This window comes from Etheostoma spectabile, chromosome 2 (assembly GCF_008692095.1).
Source record: "Etheostoma spectabile isolate EspeVRDwgs_2016 chromosome 2, UIUC_Espe_1.0, whole genome shotgun sequence".
Taxonomy (NCBI): domain Eukaryota; kingdom Metazoa; phylum Chordata; class Actinopteri; order Perciformes; family Percidae; genus Etheostoma; species Etheostoma spectabile.
Genome location: NC_045734.1, coordinates 24,478,771 through 24,489,095, shown reverse-complemented (window position 1 = coordinate 24,489,095; position 10,325 = coordinate 24,478,771). Strand labels below are relative to the sequence as shown.

General features: G+C 38.2%; 2 protein-coding genes across 2 annotated transcripts in view; both read left to right on the top strand.

The window, feature by feature from the left end:
- Positions 1-1,552, top strand: part of pin1 (peptidylprolyl cis/trans isomerase, NIMA-interacting 1) — a 5,630-nt gene extending 4,078 nt beyond the window's left edge. Inside the window, exon 5 of the mRNA XM_032544666.1 lies at positions 1,140-1,552. Within this exon, the coding sequence (XP_032400557.1) occupies positions 1,140-1,249 (110 nt within the window). The 3' untranslated portion in view covers positions 1,250-1,552. The remainder of the gene's footprint in view (positions 1-1,139) is intronic.
- A 1,032-nt stretch (positions 1,553-2,584) lies between these two features.
- On the top strand, positions 2,585-9,379 carry LOC116707295 (perforin-1). Its single transcript, XM_032544613.1, has 12 exons — positions 2,585-2,702; positions 4,396-4,492; positions 5,269-5,555; positions 5,650-5,729; positions 6,083-6,128; positions 6,482-6,624; positions 6,707-6,845; positions 6,982-7,062; positions 7,216-7,712; positions 7,818-7,911; positions 8,551-8,797; positions 8,901-9,379. Exons 3-11 carry the CDS (start codon positions 5,286-5,288, stop codon positions 8,758-8,760), a joined length of 1,560 nt encoding a protein of 519 aa, XP_032400504.1. The 5' UTR covers positions 2,585-2,702; positions 4,396-4,492; positions 5,269-5,285; the 3' UTR covers positions 8,761-8,797; positions 8,901-9,379.
- The last annotated feature ends 946 nt before the right edge of the window (positions 9,380-10,325 follow it).

The window sequence follows — 10,325 nt, the reverse complement described above, 5'->3', positions numbered from 1 at the left end:
ACACACACACACACACACACACACACACACACACTGTCCCAAAGTTATAAAAGCACACACACCTATTATTCATGTTCCTCAGCTCAGCAGGAAAAAACCCAATCACGCACACGGAAGAAGGTGTAATGATGGATGTTAATAATTACAGTTAACCAACAACAAGATTTTTGATTGATATCAGTCATTGTCAAAAACATCCGTCAAGGTTGTGGTTGTCTGCCAGAAGCTGTCATAAATTGACTTGTTATCCAGTTCAAAGCCACATTATTACAATACATTTAATTGTCATTTCTGTCATTCTTTCTGTGGGGGCAAACAATCAACTCAATAGCTATTACTGGCCGTGCCAATGGGACACGCCCACAGTTAACTTAGAGTGCTCATGTTATGCTTTACGGCTTTATTCCTTTCTTTTTATTGTGTTGTATACCTTTTTGTGCATGTTATAGGTTTACAAAGTGAAAAAGCCCATAGTCCATCCCAAAGGGACTTACCATCACTGTCCACAAACTGCTCCAACCAGCTCTGTTGTCCAGCCTTTACTTCCGTGACAAACTTCGCAACACATGTTATAATGCTCGCCTAGCTACTAGCCTGGCATGCCCTCATACTCTGCAGCTGACTAACTAGCAGTGTTTTACTAGCTACTGCGGATGTGCAACTCCCAACAAGATGGAACAGAAGTGAGATGCCTCACTCGCTAAAACAGAGAGCTCAACACATAGGGTGAAAAGAGGAGCTGCAGCAATGTAGAGTACAACAACAAGTTAAACCACATAAACCTATTTGGGTGCAACATCTAAATATAATTATGAACCTGAAAATGAGCATAATACGAGCACTTAAAACCTGTTGAACTTTAACAAGGTAAATAATATTACATGTAATTACCCTAAATAGTTTATTGTAAAAGGTAATAAACAAATATTATTTTAAGCAAAAGCATATAAACACTACGGTTTTATATGTTTATGTATGCAAGAAGTGTAACTTTCTTAAGAATAAATCCTTGTTTTGATTCTGAATTTATGTACAGACTGGTCACAGATGGTAATGTACAACATATTCTATGTGTGAATTTTTATTCGGGTCTAGATACTTGTATTACTTTTAATATAAAATATCCATTTATGTTTTAGGTCAAATGCAGAAGCCTTTTGAAGATGCCTCCTTTGCTCTAAAAATTGGAGACATGAGCGGTCCTGTTTTTACTGACTCTGGAGTCCACATCATCCTACGCACTGGTTGAAAGGAAGAAGCCTCACACTGTACTTCCTCTTATATCTTCACACACACACAGTCCGACCCATCCAGACCTAATTTAATTTAATGACACACACCAACCAATAAACAAAGTGTATGGTCTGAATCGCTTTATTTTAAGCAAGAACATTTTGTTCCAAGCACTAAGTTGTATGAAACATGTAATCATGCTGAACATCGAGGAGTATTGCAGAATATTCCTTTAAGACCTCAAGCTTTTATTAACCATGGCAATGCCATTATATAAAACATGAGTGCCTGTGACTCTGTTGAAGTGAGTGCATGTTTTCAGAAGGACCACTTATCAGATGTTTTCCTGTAACCTTTTCCATTCCTACTGTATGTGTGCCAAAGCAGTTCCTCAATCTTGTTTTGGAAAATGGATTCATAACATGTTTAAAATACTTTATAGTTATTGCAAAACCCCTGCAGTTTGAGAAAGCAGTTATTCTGAGTTCTCTACTTCTAGCATTGCTGTAAATTTGTCCTTTGCAGATATCCAGGAACAGAATCACTTGTTTCCATTAAAAAGTGCACGTCTCCTCCCTCTTATATGCAAAGATGGAACGACTGAAAACCTCCAGGTTTTAACAATCGGCTTTTGCAGCTTTTAAAAGCATCAAGGTTTAGATTAATATTACACTGTTGTGTCATTAATTGAAGATTTTCTTTCAATAAAGTCTTTTTTTTGTAAGTATCTCTTTTTGGGTTTATTTAGAACGGAATTGTGATTAATAGTGCTGCAATCATGTCGGCAAATCTGTAGCTTAAAGTGCTTCACAGAGAAATACTTTAATACCCTTTTCACACCTAAGAGAATAAGAAAAAATAATCTAGAGTTTTTTTTGAAGATTATTTTTTTGGGGGGGGGGCATTTTAGGCCTTTATTTGACGAGACAGAAAGACATGAAAGGGGAGAGAGAGCGGGAATGACATACAGCAAAGGGCCCGAATCAAACCTGGGCCCGCTGCATTGAGGAGTAAACCTCCATACATGGGCGCCTGCTCTACCAGCTGAGCTATGAGGGTGCCTGAAAATAGTCTGTAGTTAGTTCTGTTGGACATTTCACACACACACACACACACAAACTAGTCAATCAGAATATTTTAGCAAGAGTTTGCATTCATTTTTTTTTACACATTCGTCAAGGCATGTTTATCTGTTGTGTTGTTTTCACACCTCACAAACTCACTCCAAGGTCATTTCCTGCAAAACCTGGACTTACTGTAATATGTAAGGTCCATTTGTCTTAACTATCCTTATCGCCCCTGATTTGCTATTCCCTTTATTTCCTCATTCTCTCCATTGAGATAGAAGATAAAAAGCTCCATCCTCTGTCCGTGTCTGATCAAAGCACAAAGACACTTTCTCTTGCTGGGTCAGATTTTGGTGACTGGAAGAGGAGCAGCCACATCAGCGTTTTGCACATTTGGAACAGGTAGAAAACTTTTAAAAACCTTACAGGAAAATACACACGACAGTATATACTACAACAAGTTGAGAATTTATTTGAAAATGAAATCAGTAACACCTGCATAAGTAGACAGATCTGAGCTCTGATGCTGAGAACTTTATCAGTGAAACTTAGACTTAAATTTCTGAGAGACTGATTCTTCTGAGTTTGCAGTTATAGCATGTTGGTATTGTTTGGATCTGCTCTGATCAAAAGTTTAGAGAATTACATTGTTGTTTTTTTTTCTATATTAGTGTTGTTAAACCCTTCAAAGAACTCTTCAGTCTGACCTACTTCTACTCCCACCAGCAGCAGATGCAGTTCAAGCTTTAATGCTCCAAGGTTTTAAATGTTTAACTGTATCAACGCCAAGCAATGCAGTGCTAAAAACACACCTTTTACAGAGCCCAAATGTATAGATTTTTGGGCAATCAAATTCTAACCAATTCTTCTTTGATTCCGTGGATCGGATATTCTGATCAGAGGCTTTTGCAACCGTTTTAGCATTGTACAGTTGCGCTAGAGTGGAATCGCAGTTGGCATGTCATTTGAGTGAATTTTTCAAGTTGAGCCTCTCTCTTTCTTTTAGAGGACCATGCGGATAACAGATTATTAAGTTAATTGAGTGTGGTTTTGTTTTCAGTTGGATTTACTAACAATAAACTCATAAATAAACATACTTACTCTGAGGCTGTCTGGTTCAAAACAAAAAAATCAAAGTGTTTGACTTAATGGTTAAGGATATTAATGGAACGACACCAATCTACAATTATCTTGGATTACATGGTTATAAAGAAATTACCATGATAAATAAAGAATTAAAAATGCATTGTGATATATATGGTCAATCATATTAAAGTGATCATAATTTGACCACAATTGGGTAAGAATCTGTTGCAGCCGGTGTGCTGGCGGTGCTACGATTATCTCCACTGCTGCGGTAGCTTTAAAGCATATGTTTGAACGTTTGTTTATATTTATTGTCCCCGTGGGGAAATTAGGTTGCAGCAGAAATCACATCACAAGATTTTTTTTAAACAACATTAAGACAAACAAGACAAGGATGTGATCCATATATCTAGATACTCTGTAATTCACACAGTGCCAATACTAGAAACAATTCAAAGATATAGTTGATAAGGTATGCCAGGAACAGGCATATTACATTGTGCAGAAATAGCAATAAAACTGCCACACTCCAAAGGAAAACTTTGCTGTTGGCAATAAATCGTTATTGCTTACACACAAATCCAATTCTTTATCTAAGCAAACGTTATAGTATACAATAAAACTGCTCATAAAATGAACATCAATGCAAGATAAAACTGTGAAAAAACATTAACAAGCAGTAGGTGTTACTCTCTGAACCAGACAACAGCAGTCACTAATGAGGAAGATAAACACACTGCACATGATTAGCTCTCTGCACACAACAACTGCAGCTTTGAGGGAAAAGGTGGCATTATTTTATGATTCTCATTGTCAGCAAAGTACCAACAAAAGACCAAAATCAATATGTTAGTCCATCTTAAACACTTTCCATTTTGTGCATATTTCAAGGAAACAGTTTCCCGTAAATCTTGAAATTGTTATTTGTGCTGGACTTATTTTATTTTATTTTATTTTATTTTTTACTAACCTGTCTTTCTTGAATTGCTATCCCTCCTTCATGCTGTAGACTCGACAGTCTCACTGGGTCTTGGGCTGGCCCGGCACACTCTCATCTGCAAAAGATCTAAACATTGCAGAAGTACGCGAGAAACCCTGCTGAAGAGGTAATCTGTTTTTGAAAAATAAACTAAAAAATGAATATTTAAACAGAATATTAATTCCAATGGTATTTATTCATGCAAATATAGTTTTGACAAAATAATCTTGTCTTAAAGGTACAGTGTGTAGGATTTAGTGGCATGTAGCAGGAGGCCTACCCTCACCCCTCTCTTTCCAAGTGTGTATAGAACTTACAGTTGCCTTCAGTTAATATAAGAACCATAGACTGTAGTAGGTAAAAACGCTAGAGGCCCTCTCAGGGTTCAGGTCTACTGTAGAAACATCATGGTGCAACATAGTCCCTATGTACAGATCAAGACTCATTCCACAAAAACACTTTTTTTTTTAAATTTATGTAGTGTATACTCACCTGAAATTATACATTAACCAAAACATAGTTATAAGTATTATATTCCATTTCTGCCAACAGATCCCCCTAAATCTTACACACTGGTTATTTAACTCACTTTTTCTGAACTTTCAATCACATCTCATCATCAAGATATTGTGTGTTTATGTAAAATAAATTTAAGCTTATGTATATTGCTACCGATACCTGACTAAAACATAACCTAGTATCCGTCACGCTATACTTAACTTATACTTATACTTGTGTAACAGGGAACTGACATTTTACATCCCACAACCTGGTGATAAAACAATTGGAAAGAAACATAAAACCTGTTTGCAAACATTTTCAGCTCTTGTTACATTCACCAATAATCATCTACAACTAAAATGATGCTTTCTCCTCTTTTTGTCTTTTTCTGAATTATTTCAGCCTCTTTAGCTGCAGCCATGCTCACCTTTTCAACCCCATCCCTTCTCTACCTGAGTCTCCTGCTCTTTCTGTCTTACCACTTGCCTGTTCTCTCCTGTCGGATTGGGAACTCCATCCAGTGTCAGTCCGCTCCCTTTGTACCAGGCCACAACCTGGTGGGGGAGGGCTTTGACGTGGTCACCCTGCAGCGTAAAGGATCCTACATGGTTGACGTGAAGACTTTCCTCACCTCAAATGGCACCTGCACTCTCTGCAGCAACCCTCTTCAAGGCAACATCCTGCAGAAAGTAATTCAAAAATGAAGTTAATAATGATTAATAATTCTGCAGCAACTTTAACTTTTGCACAGGTTAAACATGGTGTTCTCCCCTTCATTTTCAGCTGCCAGTCTCTGCAGTGGACTGGCGCTCATTCAGTCGATGCAATGCCGACCTCTACAGCAGTGCACACACCTCTGTTAGGTATTGTACTATATGTGCTATTTATGTTTTATATGTCCAATGTCACTGCAGTGCTTCAAGACAGGTCAGCTCATTCTTTGAATATGTACCAGTTTTACTTGACCTAAAAGCAAGAGAACCTAGCCTCTTGCAATATCTCCTCTGATCTTTTCTAATATCTCCAAAGCTTAAGTCAGTATCTTTTGGCTTCTTTAATTCAGCTACCCATTTACTGTCTACAGATCAGATGTAAACTCAGAGTAATATCACCGGTCCAAAGGTTTTTTGTCTCAATCATATCTTAACAGACTGTAAAAAAAGCTGAACTTGAAAGAGCTTTAATGGTTATTCTTTCCTGTAAACTGTGTTCACAGCTCACTGATTAACACTTACACATCCCAGGACAGTGACAACTGGAAGGTAGGAAACTTCTCACAGTAATTGTTGATATAAAATCATAACTTCTGATAAATATTTTAACTGATAGATTAGAGTAGATAATATTACTGTAGATTATTTCGCTTATTTTACTACTGGAGTAGCATCTTTTTTTCTGAAGTTGAACAACATAATATAAAGTAAAAACCTGAGATATCGGGAGCACTTTTTGGCCTGAATAAAACACAGTACTTAAGAGTTTTATAAGTGTGTGTTTGAAAAATTATTTTTTAATTTTTTCTATAAATAAATGGTTGTATATAATACACCATTATGTTGATTACAGGGGACAATTAAGCAGTTTGTGAGCTTTTTTTTCTTATTTATTTGATCAGGTTGGCCTAAATGTAGATAAGTTTGTGACTGCCGGTCTGGAGGTTGGAGGAACACGCTCCACTGCGTATACCTTCGCTACAGAGAGGACCAGGGAGGACCGCTACTCCTTCAGCACTCACAGGGTCACCTGCAGCCATTATGGGTAGGGTGTGAAGACAGAGGTTTGGATTTCTTAGTTGTTTTAAGTTTTGAGATAATTTAATATTCCGTCTCTGTGTGTCTAGATACCGTGTGTCCCTCAGACCACCCCTCAGCTCTGAGTTCAGGATGGATTTGGCCAGGCTGCCGAGTTTCTACAACTCCTCCACCAGAGCTCAGTACAGTGAGCTCATACAAACCTATGGCACACACTACATCCGCCAGGTTAAGACACACACACACACACACACACACACACACACACACGCACCCACATGCACATGCACACACACACACACACACACACACACCAAGTTCCTTAATTCACAGATAAAAATCATATTGTCTTAACAACATTCAGGTTTACCTAGGGGGCCGACTCAGGCGAGTCACAGCTGCACGTACCTGTTTGTCCTCACTGAATGGGCTCTCCTCAAAAGAGGTACATGTAGCACACGCACCTTTTGACAATGTACGCAGTGACCGTGTCTTCACTGCCATTGGAGTGTGAATGTGAGTGTGAGGCATTTTAATACACTGTTCACTGCTCTCAGCAGTCCATTACTTTAAATCGTATTTCCCTCCTGTCCTCTAGGTCCACTCCTGCCTATCACTGGGTGTTTCTGTAGGCCTGGGGAAGGTGAAATTATCCGCCAGCCATCAATCTTGCACAAAAGTCCTTCAGAACCAGGACGTTTCCACCTCTTTCAGCTCTGGACTCCACCAACACTACACAGAGGTGTTGGGAGGTACTGGTTGGTTGGGGGAGTTTTCACTTGCTCATAATGACTCCCTTGGCTACAGCAGTTGGCTGAAAACCCTTAAGGACCGCCCGGATATTGTTTCGTACTCACTTAGACCAATGTATGAGCTGTTGCCAAGTGAGACACAGAAGGCAGGGATGAAGGTGGCCATAGAGCAATACTTAGAAGACAACGCTGTGAAGAAGTCAACCAGAGAACCAGTATGCAGTGGGCAAACTTTTAACGTGGCTCCTAACTGCTGCCCTCAAAAGGCCTCGAGGGGAAGACTGGTGGTGACCATCGTCCGAGCCTGGAATCTGAAAGGAGATTTAACTGGCAAAACTGAAAGGCAAGTAGAGTGAGGTCGGGAATTTAGATTAGTGTTAGTGTGTTGTTATGTCATTCAACGAAATGAATTCACCTGTTGCTTTTCCTTGTTTTCTCCTATTCACAGCTACGCTAGGATGTGGTACGGATCCTTCTATCGCAGGACTCATATGATCCGGTCAAATGACCCCAGGTGGAATGCTCATTACGATCTGGGCAAGGTCAGTAAATGTCCTCTTTTCAAATCAGGCAAACGACAACAAGGAAAGACAACCATCACAGTTTCTGGGTCAGAGTTCTCGTGAGAAAAAATATGAGTCACCAAATTCATTAGAATCAAGGGTGTAACTTTGGTTTGAGTAGAAATCTGTGCATTTCTACATACGTTTAGGGACTATTGGGATATAAAATCCAGGACATAATTAAGTTGAAAATAATGATAAATTCTGACAGAAAGAACAGTTCTGAACTGTGCACAAGAAAAAGATGTCTTACTTTCTTTATTGTTTGAAACAGTAGCCAATTGCAGAGACCTATAATATCAAATGAATTTGAAAGTGGTGGGGACACAAACAGGATTTTAAAAAAGTGGGGAGGACAAGTCCCCCCAGTCCCAAATGGAAATTACGCCCTAGGCTAGAAAACAAGGGCCTCTTCTTTATCACAAAACACATTGTGTGGAAAAGTAGCATCAAGCCTTCCTGTAAAGATTAAACATTAACATAAAAAAATAATAGAAATATTGAAGAAGAAAAAAAGGACCATGAGTAATAAGTAAAAACATGCTGGAAATGTAAACAATAGAATAAAAATATTGTTTTTAAAATGTTATTTCAAAGATATTCTTTGTTATTGTTAAGGTGGACACACACTTGGGTTTGAAGATCGAGGTCTGGGACGAGGACTTGCAACACGATGACCTTCTGGGTTCATGTGTGACGTACCTGAGCCAGGGGACACGCACGTTCAACTGTCCAGCCAAGAAAGGCGGCTTTCAGGTCCAGTACACTCTGACCTGCGACCCTCATCTGACTGGAGACAGGTGTAACCGTTACAAACCATCTTCATAGTGAGAAATGCATTTTTTGGGTCACACAACTCACAAATGTTCCTCTTTTTTCTTTAAAGTCCTACTTAAACCACATGAAATCATCTTTTTTTGTAGTCAATATTGTCAATATGCTATAACAGCCAAAAAAAGCCTTTTAATTTAAGCTGGACTCAAGTGCGATATCAGATCTGTTTTGTCTATTACTTGCTTTGACCTTGCTTTAAGTCAATGAACCAGTCATGTATTAAGTGAAATGACTGAGGACCTCATACATCTAACTTCCTACTATTAAGATGCCACAAAATTAGGTCTTTCTCTTTGTGGTAAAGCCTTAAAAACATTTAGTTTTGATCTCATAAATTAGGGTTAAATTCACACACCTACTTATATTTACTTTAAAATTAAAAGAGATCATTGTGTTTGGTTTTTAATCAATTATAATTTAAAATATAGGCCTGTGAGCATGAATATTTAGATGTAAACATTAATAACAACAGCTACTATGTACTCACACCAACTGGTGTAGCATTTTACATTCGGATTGCAGACTGTGTAGCTGGTGATTTTCAAATTCTTTTTGTGTCAAATCTTTCAAATTCTTTTGTCATCTTATCATGTAAATAAATACTGTCAAAACATTTGCTTCATGTCCTTGAAATGGAAGCTACTGTACATATAGATACACATTGAATGTGAGAATATTATAATATTACAGTCTGGGATTTATTAATTCATTAAAAGGAATTAATGTATCATATTGGTGAATAATTGCCATATGCACATTTAAGGAGGTTACTTTCCAAACAAAAGATGCAAAAGAAGAGGGAAGAGTACTTTATTCCTACATGTGAGCTGACTCAGATGAAATTAGAAAAGTCGATCTACAGGAGAATAAATAGATGAAAGCAATACAGAAGGGCTAAGAGCCTTACTGCAAATTTTTCAATTTTGTTTTTATGTTTTGAATTGTCCCCAATGTTTCCCTTTACATAAATACATCTCCAGCATGAATTGATTCAGAAAAAAGGTAGAAATGGGTGCATAGAAATTCACCTGAATGTAAGAAACTAAGTGTTTAATGCTCAAAGTTTTCTGGGGGAGGACCCCCCAGACCACCTGCATCATAAGTCTCCACACAGATTTGGAAAATAAACCTTGGATTAGGGTTGCCAGACCAGTAATGATTAGGCCAAATGTTGGCGCCATCTAACTACAAACTGGGCAGGTAAAATAAACATATGCTGGTTATTAACAAGCTGGGAAAGCCAAATGTTGTTTTGCATTGCATTACTTTTATTTAATTTGGGTTGGGCTAAGCCTCAAACCTCCTCAAGTCCTAGAAACGCCCCTGCCTAGCCCACTTGGAGTGCCAGCTTTTTGTTTTATTCAAATCGTTTCAAGGCAAAACTTATACACAGGCCTATAGCCTACTTACTGAAGGCAATTTTTTACAGTGGATCAAAAATATTTCCTCTGTGACCAGGCAACTGCTTTTTTGGTTGGCAGCTTGTTTTGGAGTAGGACTGGCCTAATTCTGCCCCAATGTGGCCAAAAACCAATTAGGCCCACAACTCTATTGCTTAT